The sequence below is a fragment of the Oncorhynchus tshawytscha genome, linkage group LG05 (assembly GCF_018296145.1).
Source record: "Oncorhynchus tshawytscha isolate Ot180627B linkage group LG05, Otsh_v2.0, whole genome shotgun sequence".
In the NCBI taxonomy this organism is placed as follows: Eukaryota; Metazoa; Chordata; class Actinopteri; order Salmoniformes; family Salmonidae; genus Oncorhynchus; species Oncorhynchus tshawytscha.
The window spans coordinates 29,086,273-29,108,785 of record NC_056433.1 but is presented as its reverse complement, the minus strand read 5'-3'; the positions used below and the strand labels follow the sequence as shown (position 1 = coordinate 29,108,785).

At 41.7% G+C, this 22,513-nt stretch overlaps 2 protein-coding genes across 5 annotated transcripts in view; one reads left to right on the top strand and one right to left on the bottom strand.

The window, feature by feature from the left end:
- Positions 1 to 929, bottom strand: part of si:dkeyp-55f12.3 (uncharacterized protein LOC568418 homolog) — a 1,978-nt gene extending 1,049 nt beyond the window's left edge. The window contains exon 1 of the mRNA XM_042321780.1: positions 693 to 929. Within this exon, the coding sequence (XP_042177714.1) occupies positions 693 to 897 (205 nt within the window). The 5' untranslated portion in view covers positions 898 to 929. The remainder of the gene's footprint in view (positions 1 to 692) is intronic.
- On the top strand, positions 286 to 22,422 carry ubr7 (ubiquitin protein ligase E3 component n-recognin 7). 4 transcript variants are annotated; one of them, XM_024420594.2, is made up of 12 exons: positions 286 to 368; positions 1,841 to 1,970; positions 2,329 to 2,462; positions 3,571 to 3,631; positions 13,109 to 13,204; positions 13,303 to 13,356; positions 15,562 to 15,667; positions 18,833 to 18,963; positions 19,906 to 20,094; positions 20,548 to 20,728; positions 21,087 to 21,148; positions 21,531 to 21,817. In XM_024420594.2, the coding sequence occupies exons 2-12, from the start codon at positions 1,842 to 1,844 to the stop codon at positions 21,621 to 21,623; spliced, it is 1,236 nt and encodes a 411-aa protein (XP_024276362.1). In that variant the 5' UTR covers positions 286 to 368; position 1,841; the 3' UTR covers positions 21,624 to 21,817. The 4 variants fall into 4 exon arrangements, with proteins under 4 accessions (XP_024276362.1, XP_024276361.1, XP_024276360.1 ...); XM_024420593.2 differs by lacking the exon at positions 286 to 368 and adding an exon at positions 413 to 431; XM_024420592.2 differs by lacking the exon at positions 286 to 368 and having other exon boundaries at positions 1,523 to 1,970.
- Positions 22,423 to 22,513: the final 91 nt, after the last annotated feature.

Here is a 22,513-nt window from a genome sequence, read left to right as displayed (position 1 = left end):
TGTGCAAGCATGACACAAAGCTGATTGATTTGATAGCCGTAACGTCTTCAAATGTCATAGGCCGCCTACCCATAGTCTCAAAATGGAGGAATAGAACATTGTTTCATCTGAAATGACAGGCTGCAGGCTTTATGTTTTAAACACTTGTAATTTGATAAGTTGTGATATCGGGAAAACTCAATGATCATATCAATACTCCGATGACGGAATCAATTAATCTGTTCACATACACACGTAGTAACAATATATGTTTGTACGTCACAGTGCCATCATAGGCACACAAAAAAGTATTTGTAGCCGAGCAAGCTAATGTTAGTCGGTTTGATACTGGGAAGATCTGTGTTATGAAGTAGCTAGCCCAAAGACAGGTATCTAAATTCATTCTCTGATCAACGTGGGCGGTTTATCTGATCATCCAAAGATTTGCTAAGGTTGGGATTTGTCTATATAATGATTTTCATAGCAACTAGCTCTATCTACCGAAAGATGTTGTGTTCTTCCAGGTCATGATTAGTTAAACAAAATCGATAGATTTCTTGAGACAATAGCCACAATAAAAATAAACAATAGCTAGCCTCAATAGAAGCAGAGCAATTCGCGAACCTTGTTTTGTTTTTATCAACATCCATCGCGGTAGCTAAGCGTGTTGTTAAATGAGCTACCAGTAACGTTAGCTAGCTAACCAAGCTCACCGTCGTCGACTTGCAAATCCCCCTTGTCATTTCCTCTGCAAAATTGTTCTTGTACAACGAGATCAGTGAGGAGCCCCGATACGTCTGCGTTTAATTTCTTAATCCCCACTATCATAGAAGTCAGGTTGTTTTCTGTTTTTATGATAATCTCTTTCTTCAGGCCATCCCTGTATTTTAGCTCTCCTCGTATCTCAGTAGCTGCCATGATTGTTGAACCATGACCCTAGTTTGAACTCTGACCCGAGTCATAGCGGCATTTTGACGTACATTCGATTTGGTCAGAGGCTTGTACTTTGAGACGTTCGCCATATTTGCACAAATGCATATATAAATAACAATCACTAACTAAACCAACGGGTAGACAATATTTTAATTTATCAAAATGTGAAAATCTCTGAAGTGCTTTTCAGAAACTCCCGCCAACAGGGTGAAATATTAGCATAATCCGGAAATCGTGCGGAAGTTGTCATTCTGAGAGAGCTACAGTGAGGGGGTTCGATTCATCTAGCCCGGGCGCCCGTGTAAGCATGTTTTGCTTTGGCTGAAAGTTGGTTACATTCGACTTGGAACCGGGCTGCCTCCCTGGCGTGAGCCAGCTGCTCTATCTAAATCTGCTCAAAACAATAGTGACGTAATTAAGCAAGTGCAGTAATGAGTAGGATTCTTTCTTTTCCCCTGTAAAGTGATTGGTTTTCTGCCGTTCAAGTGAAAACTAATTTGACATTGCTAACATTTATTCGATGGAAATATATAGTATGTAATAGTATATATAGTATGTTTCCGGACGATGCAACATGATGCCTTGTTAACAACATGACCGACCGCACAGATTACTGTTCATTTTGAGATGGGTGTTCCTCCCTCCCCGCTTTCGTCAGATGACGTGCCGGCCCATTGCCCGGTTCCATCTGGGCCCGTGTAAAATAACTCCCTCTGTGTATCGGGTTTGAGAATAACATAACGTCCAGTGCGCTCCAATGTTTTTTTGCTTATTGTATCTCATTTATTGTATATTTTGGTGAACATAGCATTTTGATACATCTTCTCAAGTCCTTCTGGACGTCCCTGTTTAGATTTATCTGGCGCTCTACATTTTGCCCTGGAACAGGAACTTGTATTCACACTTTTTTCACCTTCTATTTTCCGAGAATGGCGGCAAATGAGGGAGATGAGGCTACTGTTTCTTTGGTAGATGTTTTGGAAGAAGATGAAGAGTTGGAGAATGAGGCATCTGCTGTTTTAGCTGGTAGTGATTCTGAGAAGTGTTCCTATCCCGAGGTAGGCTATTTGCTCCACATTGTTAGAGAAACACAAATTGCCCCAGTTTAAGTTAGCTATAATACAGTTTTGCAGTCTAAGCCAGTGTTTAGTTTCAAATGGATTTTGAAAAATGGAACCTTTAGCGACGTCACCAATTTGATGTCTCCGCCAACCTAAATTACATAATTAATAAATTGAACTTGATGTATTTTTATTAACTCGTTATAACAAAATGTAACCTGTGGTTTTATCAAATGTAACGTTACATTTTCCCTTTAATGGTTCATTGCCATGGTATACATTGCATTCATGCTCAATCCGAAGGACTCAATGTGATGTCAGTTTCACACGTGTTTGTTTTGATGTGGTCTTGCAGGGCTATGTTAAGCGACAAGCCCTCTATGCCTGCAGTACCTGCACACCAAAGGGGGGCCAGCCAGCCGGAGTCTGCCTGGCCTGCTCCTACAAATGCCATGAAGGCCATGACCTTTTTGAGCTCTACACCAAAAGGTGAGTTTCACTGCATTGTTGAGAATTATTTCAATTAATCTTTCCCCAATTCCTTGCATCCTCTCTCCTTGCCACCTTCTCAAAACCTATTGGAGAAGAAGGTCTGAAGGGAGGGACCTTGGACCTACTCCTCCAATAAGGTTGAGGAGGTGAGGAGCTGGGATGATGAATTCAGATAGAGACGTGGAGTGGACACCTAAAGGATAAGACAGACCAACACAAACGTGGGCCATGCACAATAGATCAAATGTTGGGTGTCGATGAACGGATGTGATGCAGAATTGTCGGGAATTGAACAGAAATACTTTAGGACAATATTTCAGTGCTGTGTGTGTGCCCCTATATCTGTGCTCAAAGGTATTATTGTCCCACACAATGAAATTGGGGAGAGGACTGTGGACCTGTCTCCTTCCGTTTGTTTGTACACTAGTCACATGCGTCTTGCCACAGAGATCTGGCATTTACAAAATTACACTGATTGGGCCAAGGTGGGAGTTATAGTAATTAATTTGTGGTGGATGACATGTTTACGGTTGCCTTGTTTGTCCTGTACCACCATACATCCCACTGCTGGCTTGTCTCTGAAGCTAAGCAGGGCTGGTCCTGGTCGGTCCCTGGATGGGAGACCAGATGCTGCTGGAAGTGGTGTTGGAGGGCCAGTAGGAGGCATTCTTTCCTCTGGTCTAAAACAAATATTCCAATGCCCCAGGGCAGTGATTGGGGACATTGCCCCGTATAGTGTGCTGTCTATCAGATGGGATGTTAAATAGGTGTCCTGACTCTCTGTGGTCACTAAAGATCCCATGGCACTTATTGTAAGAGTTGGGGTGTTAACCCCGGTGTCCTGGCTAAATTCCCAATCTGGCCCTCATACCATCATGGCCCTCATCCCCAGCTTCCAATTGGCTCATTCATCCCTCCCTCCTCTCCCCTGTAACTATTCCCCAGGTATTTGCTGTAAATGAGAATGTGTTCTCAGTCAATTTACCTAGTAAAATAAGGGTGAAATAAATATAATCATGAACCACAGCACTCTAGCTTTATCTGGGATATTGCAGTTGCGAACAGAATTTTCCTATAGTTAATCTTGAGCTGGGAATTTTTGCAGGAATTTCCGCTGTGACTGTGGAAATGGCAAGTTTGAAGAGATGAGGTGCAAGTTATACTCAGTAAGTTTCCTTACATTTATTGAAATTGTGGTAGTTTGAATTAGAGACATTAGGCCAATAACAGCATGATAGGCATGTTTTATATATGTAGCCAGTTGCTGGTCTGGCAAAATATATTGGCACTCTTGCACTTTTCTTAAATAATTCCCTATTTCTTCCAAAATAAGTTGAAATTGAAAACAACTTTTGGTCTCCACAACATGCTATTAGATTTTCAACATTGCAGAACCAATTTTATTTTTGTGCAATATGTAACTTTTGGGGGACTTGACCAAATTCACATACAGTTGAAGTCGGAAGTTTACATACACTTAGGTTGGAGTCATTAGAACTTATTTTTCAACCACTCCACAAATTTCTTGTTAACAAACTATAGTTTTGGCAAGTCAGCTAGGACATCTACTTCGTGCATGACTCAAGTAATTTTTCCAACAATTGTTTACAGACAGATTATTTCACATATAATTCACTGTATCACAATTCCAGTGGGTCAGAAGTTTACATACACTAAGTTGACTGTGCCTTTAAACAGCTTGGAAAATTCCAGAAAATGTCATGGCTTTAGATGCTTCTGATAAATGATGTCAATTAGCCTTAGTCAATTGGAGGTGTACCTGTGGATGTATTTCAAGGCATACCTTCAAACTCAGTGCCTCTTTGCTTGACATCATGGGAAAATCAAAAGAAATCAGCCAAGACCTCTGAAAAAAAATTGTAGACCTCCACAAGTCTGTTTCATCCTTGGGAGCAATTTCCAAATGCCTGAAATGCATCTGTACAAACAATAGTACGCAAGAATAAACACCATGGGACCACGCAGCTGTCATACCGCTCAGGAAGGAGACGTGTTATGTCTCCTAGAGATGAATGTCCTTTGATGTGAAAAGTGCAAATCAATCCCAGCAAAACAGCAAAGGACCTTGTGAAGATGCTGGAGGAAACCGGTACAAAAGTATCTATATCCATAGTAAAACGAGTCCTGTGTCGACATAACCTGAAAGGATGCTCAGCAAGGAAGAAGCCACTGCTCCAAACCGCCATTAAAAAAAGCCAGACTACTGTTTGCAACTGCACATGGGGACAAAGATCGTACTTTTTGGAGAAATGTCCTCTGGTCTGATGACACAAAAAAATAACTGTTTGGCCATAATGACAATAATTTTGTTTGGAGGAAAAAGGGGGAGGCTTGCAAGCCGAAGAACACTATCCCAACCACAAAGCACGGCGTGGCAGCATCATGTTGTGGGGGTTCTTTGCTGCAGGAGGGACTGGTGCACTTCACAAAATAGATGGCAGCATGTGGTAGAAGCTTTTGTGGATGCATTGAAGCAACTTCTCAAGACATCAGTCAGGAAGTTAAAGCTTGGTCGTAAATAGGTCTTCCAAATGGACATTGACCCCTAGCATACTTCCGAAGTTGTGGCAAAATGACTTAAGGACAACAAAGTCAAGGTATTGGAGTGGCCATCACAAAGCCCTGACCACAATCCTATAGAACATTTGTTAGCAGAACTTAAAAAGTGTGTGTGAGCAAGGAAGCCTACAAACCTGACTCAGTTACACCAACTCAGGAGGAATGGGCCAAAATTCACCCAACTTATTGTGGGAAGCTTGTGGAAGGCTACCCAAAACGTTTGACCCAAGTTAAACCATTTAAAGGCAATGCTACTATATACTAATTGAGTGTATTTAAACTTCTGACCCACTGGGAATGTGATGAAAGAAAAAAAGCTGAAATAAATCACTCTACTATTATTCTGACATTTCACATTCTTAAAATAAAGTGGTGATCCTAACTGACCTAAAACAGGGAATTGTTTACGAGGATTAAATTTCAGGAATTGTGAAAAACTGAGTTTAAATGTATTTGGCTAAGGTGTATGTAAACTTCCGACTTCAACTGTAGATGTGAGTTAAAGATCTGTCATTTTCATTGAAAGCAAGTTTAAGAAGCGATATATCTGTTTTATGTGTGCTATTTGTATGCTTCCTGTTTTAAAGTTTAGTTTTTGTGTCTTTTACCTTCAGTTTTGTACCCCAGCTTAAAACAGCTTGAAAATACAATATTTTTGTTAATGGAAAAGATATTCCTCAGCGGTTTAGATTCAAGGTCGACTGATTATGATTTTTCAATACCGATACCGATTATTGGAGGACCAAAAACCTGATACTGATTAATCGGCCAATTTTAAAAAAATACAAAAAATGTTTTTTTTTGTTGTAATATTGACAATTACAACAATACTGAATGAACACTTATTTTAACTTAATATAATACATCAATATAGCCTCAAATAAATAATGAAACATGTTCAATTTGGTTTAAATAATGCAAAAACAAAGTATTGGAGAAGAAAGTAAAAGTGCAATATGTGCCATGTAAGGAAGCTAACGTTTAAGTTCCTTGCTCAGAACATATGAAAGCTGGTGGTTCCTTTTATCATGAGTCTTCAATATTCCCAGGTAAGAGGTTTTAGGTTGAAGTTATTATAGGAATTATAGGACTATTTCTCTCTATACGATTTGTATTTCATATACCTTTGACTATTGAATGTTCTTATAGGCATTTTAGTATTACCAGTGTAACAGTATAGCTTCCGTCCCTCTCCTCGCTCCTACCTGGGCTCAAACCAGGAACACATCGACAACAGCCACCCTCGAAGCAGCGTTACCCATGCAGAGCAAGGGGAACAACCACTCAAAGTCTCTGAGCGAGTGACCCCGCTAACTAGCTAGCCATTTCATATCGGTTACACCAGCCTAATCTCGGGAGTTGATAGGCTTGAAGTCATAAACAGCTGCTGGCAAACGCACAAAAGTGCTGTTTGAATGAATGCTTACGAACCTGCTGCTGCCTACCATCGCTCAGTCAGACTGCTCTATCAAATCATAGACTTAGTTATAACGTGATAACACACAGAAATACGAGCCTTAGGTCATTAAGATGGTAGAATCCGGAAACTATCATCTCGAAAACAAGACGTTTATTCTTTCAGTGAAATACTGAACCGTTCCGTATTTTATCTAACGGGTGGCATCCATAAGTCTAAATATTCCTGTTACATTGCACAACCTTCAATGTTATGTCATAATTACGTAAAATTCTGGCAAATTAAGCGGTCCAAACTGTTGCATATACACTGACTCTGCGTGCATTGAACGCAAGAGAAGTGAGACAATTACACCTGGTTAATATTGCCTGCTAACCTGGATTTCTTTTAGCTAAATATGCTGGTTTAAAAATATATACTTCTGTGTATTGATTTTAAGAAAGGCATTGATGTTTATGGTTAGGTACACATTGAAGCAACGATACGCACCACATTGATTATATGCAACGCAGGACACGCTAGATAAATTAGTAATATCATCAACCATGTGTAGTTAACTAGTGTTTATGATTGATTGATTGTTTTTTATAAGTTAAGTTTAATGCAAGCTGGCAACTTACCTTGGCTTACTGCATTCGCGTAACAGGCAGTCTCCTCGTGGAGAGCACTGAGAGGCAGGTGGTTAGACGTTGGACTAGTTAACCGTAAGGTTGAATCCCCCGAGCTGACATGGTAAACATCTGTCGTTCTGCCCCCGATCGAGGCAGTTAACCCACTGTTCCTAGGCCGCCATTGAAAATAAGAATGTGTTCTTAACTGACTTTCCTAGTTAAATAAAGATTAAAAAATATATTTTTAAAATCGGTGTCCAAAAATACCGATTTCCGATTGTTATGAAAACTTGAAATCGGCCCTAATTCCTCTAGTTTAGATGGTACAATGATTCTCTACACTATACTTTCTTGTTTTGTCACAAACTGAAACTATTAGAATTTTTAGTAACCAGGAAATTACTGAACGATTTCTGCATAGTGCATCATTAAATTTGACCATTTCAATTTTAAAAAATAAAGGAAAATGGCATTGTAGCCATCAAAGAGCTTGCTATACCTTTCTACTGGCAGTTTTCCCCACTCTTCAGGAGTAAACTGCTCTAATTCTTCAATGTTTGAGGGGTGCCCTCCACCAACTGGTTGTCTGTAGCAAATTGAGTTACAAAACCATGATGAATCTGCAAAAATCTCGTATCATTCTGAGGACTAAGATGTGTGGTTTTATGGGAAGTATCTTATTGTAAATACATTTACATTTTTCGCCTGTATTTTGTACATTTTCACCCCAAATTCTCATTACCGAAATGCGTCCGGATTCATTTCTGGTATATATAAAAAAAAATAAAAAAAAATAAACCAAATATGTTGCTGTAGTTTGTCCATAATCCATAACATTTACATTAAACTATAGTATTTATTACGTACAAACACTGTGGACTAGTTTGTGTAAAAACTCCAATCAGTTTTTAAATAAAGTGATGATGCGTCATCTAGAGGAGTAGTCCTTAGATAGGCACAAGATTAATTTGATTATTTAAAAAATATTTATCCAGGCAAGTCAGTTAAGAACCAATTCTTATTTACAATGACGGCCTACCCCGGACGACACTGGGCCGTCCTATGGGACTCCCAATCACTGCCTGTTGTGATTCAGCCAGGAATCAAATCAAATCAAATGTATTTATATAGCCCTTCGTACATCAGCTGATATCTCAAAGTGCTGTACAGAAACCCAGCCTAAAACCCCAAACAGCAAGCAATGCAGGTGTAGAAGCACGGTGGCTAGGAAAAACTCCCTAGAAAGGCCAAAACCTAGGAAGAAACCTAGAGAGGAACCAGGCTATGTGGGGTGGCCAGTCCTCTTCTGGCTGTGCCGGGTGGAGATTATAACAGAACATGGCCAAGATGTTCAAATGTTCATAAATGACCAGCATGGTCGAATAATAATAAGGCAGAACAGTTGAAACTGGAGCAGCAGCACGGCCAGGTGGACTGGGGACAGCAAGGAGTCATTATGTCAGGTAGTCCTGGGGCATGGTCCTAGGGCTCAGGTCCTCCGAGAGAGAGAGAGAGAGAGAGAGAGAGAGAGAGAGAGAGAGAAAGAGAGAATTAGAGAACGCACACTTAGATTCACACAGGACACCGAATAGGACAGGAGAGGTACTCCAGATATAACAAACTGACCCTAGCCCCCGACACATTAACTACTGCAGCATAAATACTGGAGGCTGAGACAGGAGGGGTCAGGAGACACTGTGGCCCCATCCGAGGACACCCCAGACAGGGCCAAACAGGAAGGATATAACCCCACCCACTTTGCCAAAGCACAGCCCCCACACCACTAGAGGGATATCTTCAACCACCAACTTACCATCCTGAGACAAGGCTGAGTATAGCCCACAAAGAACTCCGCCATGGCACAACCCAAGGGGGGGCGCCATCACAGACAGGATGACCACATCAGTGAATCAACCCACTCAGGTGACGCACCCCTTCCAGGGACAGCAAGAGAGAGCCCCAGTAAGCCAGTGACTCAGCCCCTGTAATAGGGTTAGAGGCAGAGAATCCCAGTGGGAAGAGGGGAACCGGCCAGGCAGAGACAGCAAGGGCGGTTCGTTGCTCCAGAGCCTTTCCGTTCACCTTCCCACTCCTGGGCCAGACTACACTCAATCATATGACCCACTGAAGAGATAAGTCTTCAGTAAGGACTTAAAGGTTGAGACCGAGTTTGCGTCTCTGAAATGGGTAGGCAGACCGTTCCATAAAAATGGAGCTCTATAGGAGAAAGCCCTGCCTCCAGCTGTTTGCTTAGAAATTCTAGGGACAATTAGGAGGCCTGCGTCTTGTGACCGTAGCGTACGTGTAGGTATGTACGGCAGGACCAAATCAGAGAGATAGGTAGGAGCAAGCCCATGTAATGCTTTGTAGGTTAGCAGTAAAACCTTGAAATCAGCCCTTGCTTTGACAGGAAGCCAGTGTAGAGAGGCTAGCACTGGAGTAATATGATCACATTTTTGGTTCTAGTCAGAATTCGAGCAGCCGTATTTAGTACTAACTGAAGTTTATTTAGTGCTTTATCCGGGTAGCCGGAAAGTAGAACATTGCAGTAGTCTAACCTAGAAGTGACAAAAGCATGGATTAATTTTTCTGCATCATTTTTGGACAGAAAGTTTCTGATTTTTGCAATGTTACGTAGATGGAAAAAAGCTGTCCTTGAAATGGTCTTGATATGTTCTTCAAAAGAGAGATCAGGGTCCAGAGTAACGCCGAGGTCCTTCACAGTTTTATTTGAGACGACTGTACAACCATTAAGATTAATTGTCAGATTCAACAGAAGATCTCTTTGTTTCTTGGGACCTAGAACAAGCATCTCTGTTTTGTCCGAGTTTAAAAGTAGAAAGTTTGCAGCCATCCACTTCCTTATGTCTGAAACACATGCTTCTAGCAAGGGCAATTTTGGGGCTTCACCATGTTTCATTGAAATGTACAGCTGTGTGTCATCCGCATAGCAGTGAAAGTTAACATTATGTTTTCGAATAACATCCCCAAGAGGTCAAATATATAGTGAAAACAATAGTGGTCCCAAAACAGAAACTTGAGGAACACCGAAATTTACAGTTGATTTGTCAGAGGACAAACCATTCACAGAGACAAACTGATATCTTTCCGACAGATAAGATCTAAACCAGGCCAGAACTTGTCCGTGTAGACCAATTTGGGTTTCCAATCTCTCCAAAAGAATGTGGTGATCGATGGTATCAAAAGCAGCACTAAGGTCTAGGAGCACGAGGACAGATGCAGAGCCTCGGTCCGATGCCATTAAAATGTCATTTACCACCTTCACAAGTGCCGTCTCAGTGCTATGATGGGGTCTAAAACCAGACTGAAGCATTTCGTATACATTGTTTGTCTTCAGGAAGGCAGTAAGTTGCTGCGCAACAGCCTTTTCTAAAATATTTGAGAGGAATGGAAGATTCGATATAGGCCGATAGTTTTTTATATTTTCTGGGTCAAGGTTTGGCTTTTTCAAGAGAGGCTTTATTACTGCCACTTTTAGTGAGTTTGGTACACATCCGGTGGATAGAGAGTTTATTATGTTCAACATAGGAGGGCCAAGCACAGGAAGCAGCTCTTTCAGTAGTTAAGTTGGTATAGGGTCCAGTATGCAGCTTGAAGGTTTAGAGGCCATGATTATTTTCATCATTGTGTCAAGAGATATAGTACTAAAACACTTGAGCGTCTCTCTTGATCCTAGGTCCTGGGAGAGTTGTGCAGACTCAGGACAACTGAGCTTTGAAGGAATACGCAGATTTAAAGAGGAGTCCGTAATTTGCTTTCTAATAATCATAATCTTTTCCTCAATGAAGTTCATGAATTTATCACTGCTAAAGTGAAAGTCATCCTCTCTTGGGGAATGCTGCTTTTTAGTTAGCTTTGCGACAGTATCAAAAAGGAATTTCGGATTGTTCTTATTTTCCCCAAATTAAGTTAGAAAAATAGGATGATCGAGCAGCAGTAAGGGCTCTACGGTACTGCACGGTACTGTCTTTCCAAGCTAGTCGGAAGACTTCCAGTTTGGTGTGGCGCCATTTCCGTTCCAATTTTCTGGAAGCTTGCTTCAGAGCTCGGGTATTTTCTGTGTACCAGGGAGCTAGTTTCTTATGAGAAATGTTTTTAGTTTTTAGGGGTCAACTGCATCTAGGGTATTGTGCAAGGTTAAATTGAGTTCCTCAGTTAGGTGGTTAACTGATTTTTGTCCTCTGGCGTCCTTGGGTAGAGGGAATCTGGAAGGACATCAAGGAATCTTTGTGTTGTCTGTGAATTTATAGCACGACTTTTGATGTTCCTTGGTTGGGGTCTGAGCAGATTATTTGTTGCAATTGCAAACGTAATAAAATAGTGGTCCGATAGTCCAGGATTATGAGGAAAAACATTAAGATCCACAACATTTATTCCATGGGACAAAACTAGGTCCAGCGTATGACTGTGACAGTGAATGGGTCCAGAGACATGTTGGACAAAACTCACTGAGTCGATGATGGCTCCGAAAGCCTTTTGGAGTGGGTCTGTGGACTTTTCCATGTGAATATTAAAGTCACCAAAGATTAGAATATTATCTGCTATGACTACAAGGTCCGATAGGAATTCAGGGAACTAGTGAGGAACGCTGTATATGGCCCAGGAGGCCTGTAAACAGTAGCTATAAAAAGTGATTGAGTAGGCTGCATAGATTTCATGACTAGAAGCTCAAAAGACGAAAACGTCTTCAAGCGAATCAAGCCAGGGTCTGTAGTGACGCCTCTAGCACTGAGATGCAGTGCCTTAGACTGCTGCGCCACTCGGGAGCCCCGAAATGTATACGCTTATATGCCTTCAAAATTAGGTTCTTATTGTCAAACACCCAGTTTACCCCACTTCGCCTTCTCATTACAGAAACAGATGAAAAAGTCATTTAATTGAATTATAATTTCATTTAGGTGAATTTTCAGTGTTATGTTTAACTCAGGCCTTTTCATTAGGGAGAAATGTTAAAAATAATGTGTAACTTTTTTTGGACATCGAAAGCTGTTAAGGTAATTCTCAACTTATTTTGTGAGAGTGACCCAACTGCTGTTTTCAGCTCCCTATTGGATGTGATTCAGATCTGGACTTTTTGCTGGCCACTCCAGAACAGTCCGGTGTTTCTTCTTAAACCATTCCAGGGTGCTTTTGATGTGTGTTTGGGTTGCTTGAAAACCCACAACCTTCAATAGAGACACCGTTTTTGGACACTGGGTTAAACGCTGCACTCCAAAACACCTTGATAAGCTGCTGATTTTATGATCTCTTGCACACACAGGCTCCGCCCCTGTACTAGAGGCAGCAAAGAAACCCCACAGCATTATCAAACCTCCCCTTGTTTGATTTTAGGGAGGGTGTTCTTTTCTTTGAATGATTCATTTGGTTTTTGGTAAACTGCTGAAGGAGGCTCAAGAAAGCCTGATTGCACTTCTCAACAACCCACCTAAACAAGCCTAAATCCAGGAGAAAATATTCTGTGTACCAAAAAACAAAATTATAGCTCTTTGGAAATAGAGATCAGCGCTGTGTTTACTGACGACCAAAAACAGCAATTCTCAAATACTGAAGAATTAGAGTAATTTGCTGTAGTTATTTTTCTGCAGTTATCTTGGCCAAAGGCTGTGCAACCAAGTACTAGCTTCAGGGTGTCAACAATTTTGTCCATGCCATTGGTCTCTCAATTAAAATGATCAAATTAAGCATACAAAAAATAAAATTGGTTTTGCAATGTTGAGAATCCAATAAGTGTGGTGCGTTTTTATTTTAATTTCAACTTAAAGAAATATTTAAGAATTATTTAAGAAAAGTGCAAGGGTGGTAATATAGTTGTCCGAAACTATACATCTAGGACTGTGTTAATCAAACCTGGTCCTGGGGACCCAAAATAATCAGGCTTGATGACGTGTGTTAGTTCTAAGGCAAAAACAAAAATCTGCACCCCTTTGGGTACCCAGGACCATTGATTGAGAGACTTTGATCAATGCATAGAGTACTGCATGGTCCATGATGTTACTGATTTCACTGTCTTCTAGGACAAGGATCCGTTGAACACGGAGAACAAATACAGCCACAATTTTGTTGGTCTGTATTGCACCTGTAACAGGCCATATCCAGACCCAGAAGACCCGGTGAGAGTTGACCATTCACCTCAAATAGTCTATGAATTGGTTTTTGAAAAAATCAGTTTTCCAGTGAAGATCTATTGACCAAAACATGTCTTTCCCAGGTTGAAGATGAGATGATACAGTGCATTGTCTGTGAGGACTGGCTTCATGGCAGGGTAAGGCTTTTGTGGAGCACCAAAGCATAAGGATGTGTTGAAGATGCACAGGTCCCTGGGCTTGTATACTCCCCTATGTATTTATTTGGACAGTGAATCTAAAATGTTTAATTTGGCTCTATACTCCAGCATTTTGTATTTGCGATGAAGTGTTTCATATGACGTGACGGTACAGAATGTAACCTTTTTATTTGAGGGTATTTTCATACATCTGTTTTACCGTTTAGAAATGATAGCACTTTATGTATCTAGTCCCCCATTTGAAGATGTCATAAGTATTTGGGTAAATTCACTTAAACATTACATGACCAAAAGTATGTGGACACTTGCTCGTCAAACATCTCATTCCAAAACCATGGGCATTCATATGGAGTTGGTTCCCCCTTTGGCAGCCTCCACTCTTCTGGGAAGGCTTTCCACTAGATGTTGAAACATTGCTGGGGGACTTGCTTCCATTCAGCCACAAGAGCATTAGTGAGGTCGGGCACTGATGTTGGGTGATTAGGCCTGGCTCACAGTTGGCGTTCCAATTCATCCCAAGATGGGGTTGAGTTCAGCGCTCTGTGAAGGCCAGTAAAATTCTTCCATAGAGATCTCAACAAACCAGTTCTGTATGAACCTCACTTTGTGCACGGGGGCATTGTCATGCTGAAACAGGAAAGGGCCTTCCCCAAACTGTTGCCACACATTTTGAAGCACAGAATCGTCTAGAATGTATGTATGCTGTAGCGTTAAGATTTCCCTTGGAACTAAGGGGCCTAGCCCGAACCATGAAAAACATCCTCTACCAAACTTTACGGTTGGTGCTATGCATTGGGGCAGGTAGTGTTCTCCTGGCATCCACCAAACCCAGATTCGACCATTGGACTGCCAGATGGTGAGGCGTGATTCATCGCTCCAGAGAACACATTTCCACTGTTCCAGAGTCCAATGGTGGCAAACTTAACACCACTCCAGCCGACAGTAGGCATTGCACATGGTGATCTTAAGCTCCCGACGAACAGTTCTTGTGCTGACGTTGCTTCCAGAGGCAGTTTAGAACACTGTAGTGAGTGCTGCAACCGAGGACAGATGATTTTTACGCCCTACAGCACTCGGCAGTCCCTTTCTGTGATCGCGGCTGAGTCATTGCTACTAAACATTTACACTTCACAATAACAGCACTTACAGTTGACCAGGGCAGCGCTAGCAGGACATACATTTGACTAACTGACTTGTTGGAAAGGTGGAATCCTATGACGTGCCATGTTGAAAGTCACTGAGCTCTTCAGTAAGGCCATTCTACTGTCAATGTTTGTCCTTGGAGATTGCATGGCTGTGTGCTCGATTTTATACACCGGTCAGCAAAGGGTGTGGCTGAAATAGCCAAATCCACTAATTTGAAGGGGTGTCCACATACTTTTGACTACACATTTGCAGTTTGTTGTGGTTCAGATTATATTGTGCTTAGTAGAAGTGAATGGTGAATAATGTATTGTCATTTGGGAGTTACTTTTATTTTAAATAATATTATATGTTTGTGGATGCTACAATGATTATGTATAATCATGAGCAAGAAAGTTACAGAAGCACAAAGATCATATCCCCAAGACATGCTTACCTCTCACCATTACCAATAAGGAAATGTTAGTCTTTTTTAGGGGGTATGATATTTGTGAATATAGGCCTTGGACAGATCAGGTCTTTACAATGCCAGAACTATTAAACACAGGGTTCTAAAACATTTGGTCACGAAGAGCTACTTGGTGTGCAAGGTTTTGTTACAACCCAGCACAATGGATTCAGCTAATCATGGTCCAAATTTAATGGGTTTGTTCAGTAGGAAGCAACATATGGTAAAACGGAAAGCGAAAATGAGCATTCTTATTGGATAGGTTTGGATAAGAGCTCTGTTTCAAAATGCTTTCTCATGTTTTATGCCTACTGAACACAGCCCATAATTTATTGATTAATTGTACTAGAACAAAAGCCTGTACACCCAGTAGCTCTCCATGACCAGAGTTGGAGAACTCTGGTTTAACATCTTGGGAACCACATCAAGATAATATACAGATCCTGTAATCTGTGAAGTCCTATATCTGGAACGCATCCCGAGTATTTAACTCAAGACCGGCCTGGTCTTTACCCTGGTCTTGACTGTGTACACTTGATGCCATAGCTGCTATATGTATATCGTATGAGTGTTATTACGTTTTTTTTATCCAGCACTTGGGTTGCCCTGTGCCAGAGTGTGTGGAGCTCCAGGAGATGGTGTGTGAGTCCTGCATGAACAATGCTCCTTTCCTGTGGGCCTACGCCACCCATCTGGCAGGTATTCCTAGAGATCCTAGAATTCACAGTGATTCTTTATGTAGTTCTATGGGTACTCTCATTACCTTCAGTTTACTGGCATGCCCCAATTAACAAATTCAGAAAGAAAACACTGCAGGATAGGAGACCATTCTTTAGACCTACCACATTGTGTTTCGTTTATGCTTCTATGTGAAGGTACAGGTAACTGCCAAAATTAAGGAAACGTCAACATCAAGTTTCTTAATAGGGCGTTGGGCCACCAGAACAGCTTCGATGCACCTTGGCATAGATTCTACAAGTGTCTGGAACTCTGTTGGAGGGATGCGACACCCTTCTTCCACGAGAAATTCCATTATTTGGTGTTGGGAAAACCCCAAATAAGTGTTCAACTGGATTGACATCTGTTGATTTAAGACCCCTCTCAAGTTCAGAGATCTCTTCTAGCCATGGTAGCCAAAATAATGGGCAACTGGACATTTTTAGACATTACCCTGAGCATAATGGTTTGTTAATTGCATAATTAACTCAGGAACCACACCTGTGTGGAAGAACCTGCTTTCAAAATACTTTGTATCCCTCACTGACTCAAGCGTTTCCTTTATTTTGGCAGTTACCTGTACAGTACTAATGAAACCTGCAGTAACTAGTGAACAAGAGGCTATGGTTTGCGGTAGAGCAGTTTACTTCAATGGGTGACTAAAATACTAAAGTGCCGTTAGCTATTGAGGTCGATGTGTGCACGATTTCATGCCCCCTCAAGGATTTTTAAGGTCCAATTCAGCCGTTTTGATCTCAATATCAAATAATTTCTGGGTAACAATGATTTACCTTACTATGATTTCTTTTCAATTAAAATGGTCAAAAAGAAACTAAATAGCTTCTTAGCGAAGAGAAATTTCTCAAGCAAGAATTTTGTTAGGACTGTCTGGAGGTGGTCTGAGTGGGAAAGCTGAAAACTAGCTGTTATTGGCAGGGAGGTTTGAGACTCATTGGTCTAACTAATTAAATCACCACGCTGGCCAAAACACCATCCCACCAAACCAGGCTGAAATTTCAGGCCGCCTTTTCAAACAGCTCTTACACTAAAACGGCATTATCATTTTCACTATTATTCCAGCCTCAGTGTGGAAATATGTACAGTACCAGTCAAAGATTTGGACACCTACTCATTCCAGGGTTTTTCTTTATTTTTACTATATTCTACAATGTAGAATAATAGTATAGACTTAAACTATGAAATAACACATATGGAATCACACTCTTGGCATTCTCTCAACCAGCTTCATGAGGTAGTCACCTGGAATGCATGTGTGCCTTGTTAATTTGTAGAATTTCTTTCCTTCATGTATTTCACCCAATCAGTTGTATTGTGACAAGGTAGGGTTGGTATACACAAGATCTACCTATTTAGTAAAAGACCAAGTCCATATTATGGCAAGAACAGCTCAAATAAGCAAAGCAAAGAGAAATGACAGTCCCTCATTACTTTAAGACATGAAGGTCAGTCAATCCGGAAAATGAAGAACTTAGTTTCTTCAAGTGCAGGTGCAAAAACCATCAAGCGCTATGATGAAACTGGCTCTCATGAGGACCGCCACAGGAAAGGAAGACCCAGAGTTCCCTCTGCTGCAGAGGATAAGTTCATTAGAGTTACCAGCCTCAGAAATTGCAGCCCAAATAAATGCTTCAGAGTTCAAGTAGACAGACACATCAACATCAGCTGTTCAGAGGAGACTGTGTGAATCAGGCCTTCATGGTCAAATTGCTGCAAAGAAACCACAACTAAAGGACACCAATGAGAAGAAGAGACTTGCTTGGGCCAAGAAACACGAGCAATGAACATTAGACCAGTGGAAATCTGTTTTTGGTCCGATGAGTCAAAATTTGAGATTTTTGTTTCCAACCGCCGTGTCTTTGATATGCAGTCACAATACAACTGATTGGGTGAACGGATGATCTCCGCATGTGTGGTTCCCACCGTGAAGCATAGAGGTGTGGGGGTGCTTTGCTGGTGACCCTAATTTATTTAGAATTCAAGACACACTTAACCAACATGGCTACCACAGCATTCTGCAGCTAGACGCCATCCCATCTGGTTTATGCTTAGTGGGACTATGATTTGTTTTTCAAAAGGACAATGACCCAACACACCTCCATGCTGTGTAAGGGCTATTTTTTTAACCTTTATTTTACTAGGCAAGTCAGTTAAGAACAAATTCTTATGTTCAATGACGGCCTAGTAACAGTGGGTTAACTGCCTGTTAAAGGGCAGAACGACAGATTTTGTACCTTGTCAGCTCGGGGATTTGAACTTGCAACCTTTCGGTTACTAGTCCAATGCTCTAACCACTAGGCTACACTGCCGCCCCATTTGACCAAGCAGAGTGATGGAGCGCTGCATCAGATGACCTGGCCTCCACAATCACCCGACCTCAACCCAATTGAGATGGTTTGGACTGCAGAGTGAAGGAAAAGCAACCAACAAGTGCTCAGCATCTGTTGGAAAAGCATTCCAGGTGAAGCTGGTTGAGAGAATGCCAAGAGTGTGCAAAGCTGTCATCAAGGCAAAGGGTGGCTACTTCGAAGAATCTAAAATATTTAGATTTGTTTAACACTTTTTTGGTTACTACATCATTCCATATGTGTTATAACACAGTGTCAAATTATATAAGTCAGAATAAAACACTAGACATTCCTAGGACAATCAGAGGCTTCTCTGTCGAATAAACTTGTCTCTGGCTCCATCCAGGGTTCTGACTAGAAGGAGTACAGCTACGATCGGAAGTATTTTTAAGCAGCAGGTTAGGAGACTTAGGTTAAGGTCAAGAAAAGAGTTGGGGTTAGCTAAAATGCTGTCCTAACCTGCTATGAAAAGTCACTTCCGGCCGTAACTGTACTCTCTCACCTGTTTTCCACGTCACATCAAAAGGGCGGCCTTGGAAAAGCTCCTCTGCTGGTAGACTTGCTCACAACACAGACATGACAAAAACATTGCTGGATTCCTATCGAACAGGCGGCTCTACATATATAACTTAGATAGCTGTTTGATAAATGAGGGGGGGGGAAACTACTACATTATTGAAAATATTGCCTTGCTAGATTGATGAATACAGCCATTGTAAAACAGTGCAAAGAGCCTGTCAGCTCTTAAGTGGCTCCATGTTGTTTTGTATTTCTCCTCCAGTGCCCGCTGCGACCAAAGCCAGCCCCTGCAAAGCAGAAGGGGAGGTGACGAATGAAGAGGGGGACCGTGAGGAGGGCAAGAACACAACAGAGGAGGCCTCCACGAGCCTCAATAACCAGGGTGAAGAGAAGGTACTCACTCCACACAAAGCTTCATATACACAATGTTACGAGAACAATGAATAGAATTTTATTTCTTGCAGTACATTGAATATCATGAATGAACCAGCAATGGGTATCTTGGTTTAAAAGTATCACTGAGAAAAGGATATTATTACCAGATAAAACAGATGGATGGAACTATATTATGTGGAAAAGGTTTCCAATGCGTCTTCATGCATTTTGTTTTCTTATGCTTTAGGTACACATGTTTCAGAAGTCAAAGTTACTGCTTTCACCACTGTTGACAGCATTGCATCCATGCAGAGCAGGGAAAGGGGACTGTCGGTATCAACCACCAGGTGGCTTCAGTCCTCTAACAGTCAGCATGAGATGAGTGCACAGAACCAGGCTGTGCTAGTTTCCTGTGGGTATTTAGGGGATAAATGGCCCGTGCCATGCGCAGATTCTCTGGTCTGCGGGGAGCAGCCCCAAGGCTTTGCGGCGCCCGCATATCAACAAGAATGATTTCATTAGTCAGCCTCTGAGGCGAGCAGCAAATTGAAGCCAGCCTTATTTGACAGAAAATATGGCAGCCCACGATTTGCCCCCTCCCGCAGGGGCCCGGTGAGCTCGCACATTTGCATGCACCAAAGACAGAAGTCACTCTTATACAACTGGCAACTGTTTTTTTTTTGGCGTGTCCTCGTAATTTTGGTTTGTGATTTAAGGGAGTGGTCTGTCTACTGGCGAGGTTGTGCAAGGTAATGGGCCTTGATAAGATACTTAGGAAATGTTTCCTTTCCTTAGACTTAACAGATTATACCGGACATGATAAGTCAAAGCAAGGTGTTCACTTTCTACCCTCATCCTTTTAACCTCTTCATGTCTAACCTTTTGTAATCATATTGTGGATGAAAAGATTCATCTTTTGAGTGTTCAGAGGACATTGTGTGATATCTGTCCTACTCGCAGGTCAAATCCAATGGGGTGCCAGGCTGCAAAAGGAGGCACCAGGAGATGGAGGGAGGCTCGCCCTCCAAAGCCCCCTCCGAGTGCAGGCTCATGGAGCTGGGGGGCACAGGTACAGAGAGAGCAGAGTTTGGAGCTGTATTCTGGCCCTCAGCCTGGAGAACCAAACTCTGTTCCTGTGTCAGCTGCAAGGTATGTCTTCACCACTTTTCCCGTCAACCCGGCTGCTACTCTGTTCTCTGCTTCAGCCGTTTTAGAAGGAAGTCAAACAGCCACAATCTGAGGTGTATTCACTGGGAACCAAATGGGCTGAAAGTGGGAGGGACTAACCTGAATTTGCCCAATAAGAAACGCTGGTTTTCGGTGGTAAATATTTTCAGTTGCAAAATGTTTTGTTAGTGTGCACTAATGAATACATCCGTTTTATTGTAGAACAGGTAAATACATGCATGTTGTTTAGGCCTTTTAATTTGGTGTGCATGTACGAGTAGTATCTTGCAAAACAAATCAAAGGCATAATACACCCAAATAAAAATAGTTTATGATCAGAATTACTGCATATTTATGTCGTTGAGTAGGCCTATATCATTCGTAGAATTACTATTGACAATAGGAAAACTCTGCTCACCCGTTTCCTCCCCCCAGCAGAAATCCTACGCTGAAGCTGGTATGTCCTTTCTCCTGGATGAGTCGGACACGGTCTTAGCCTACGAGAATAAAGGAAAGACCACAGAACAGGAGCAGGCGGGGACCGCCGAGGGTCGCGACCCCCTGATGTCGGCCCTTAATACCCTGGGCCGGGTTCAGCAGCTGGAGATAATCCACGGTACGAGGTGGTGGTGTTAAAGAAGAGACTAAACCATTTCTCTCCCTATCCCTTTGATGTTTGCAGGTCTGAAGGTTCTGGGTAGGTATGTGAAGTAGGAGTTTCCACCATTATTGCTTACACTGTACAGACTTGCAACCATCAAAGCATTTGGGGTAGGGAGAGAATTTGGACCATCTGACAGGGAGAGAGTGAATGAAGGAAAGAGGTGAGGCAGGTGTTGGATGAGTAGTTAGAGCCATTCCCTCAGCTGTATTGATTGAAATACAGATGATTTATTTTGTGTGGAGACAACTATCGGTGCTGCAATCAAAAAAGAGCTGCTTTTTAAAATCTCCCCCCCTCCCTCCCTTCTCAGGGTACAATGACATGAAGACTGAGCTGAAGGATTTCCTGCAGAGATTTGCTGCAGAAGGAAAGGTAATTAAAACCTGCAGATTTATCAGCGTACACACTATTTAGTTGAATGATCAATCATATCAGCATCATTGTATTTTGGTCCTCAGTTGATGTTCACTATCCCAGTGTCGCAAACCAGCCTTTATAATGATAGTATTGATGAGGATTGTTTTGCTAGACCTTCACATTGTGGTCACTGAATCTGGAATGCACCTCCTGGCGGTCCTGTCCTTGGTGTGTGACCATGAGATCAAACTTTATTTAAAGTAACTGTCCGATGAAAATCTAATTCTGTCAAACTCATACTCCTAGCATGACCTAGACTCCATCTTTTGTTTGTAGCCGAAGTCGCTACACCCAATAAGGGGCATAAAACGTTTGTGCCCCATTTCTCACCCCCCAGGTAGTGACTCCCGAAGACATCCGTCAGTTCTTCCAACAGCAGCAGAACCGCAAGAGACGACGGGCCAACGCGGGCCAGTACTACTGCAGCTGAGCAGTCTCCATTCAGACAACTCCCGGTCTCCCCCTCTCCACATTTCCCCAACACATGTCAGTATAGTTGTATTCCTTTTTCTTCTTCCCACTGAATGTCATTGCCTTGCGTCCAATATCATCTTCTAGTACAACTCCTCAGATGTTATGTTTAAACAAATAAAAATGCAGTTAAAAAAAAAAAGGTCTATTGAACATTGTATGAGCTTTTGTGTTATCTTGTTCTGGGCAGTATGCTTTGTTGTACTGTACTCGGGACTCTGCAATGTGATTTGTCTATTGAGGCTAAGCAGGTTAATGAACTGGCATTTGGTTGATGTGGATGATACTTTGGTTATCTTTTTCTAGAAGGAATTATTAGTCTATCATTGCTCACCCTCAAACACTTTTTGTTTAAACTGGAGAGAAAGCCTAAGTTCAGTTTGCCTGACAGCAAGTGTTCCAGACAACAGACAGAGCAGTGACCCCTTGACCTTGTATTTACCTTTTTATTTGAATAAACATCAATGGATTTGCTCTTAAAACTCATTAGAACAATGCATTATCAAAACTGGTTAAGCTGGTCATCATTCCCATAACACGCTTTCTCTCAACTCATTCTTTTGACAATTTATAATTTTGTATTTGTCCTTAGTTGCAATTTCCTTAGTGCCGTTACAGCTGTTTGTAGATCGCATGATTGCAGAACCCTGGCCCATTAGTACGGTTGGTATTTTAAAGGACCACGTTAAATGTTACCATTGGTTTCCCTGTTCCTTTTTAATGTTCACTCTAAGAAATAAAGCTATGAATAATGTAAATTGTTTTAGCGTTATTGTTACTTACAGCAGTTACACCTGGGAACCATCAACCCATCCATTAGAGAATTAAAAAAAAAAAAAGTAAACTTCC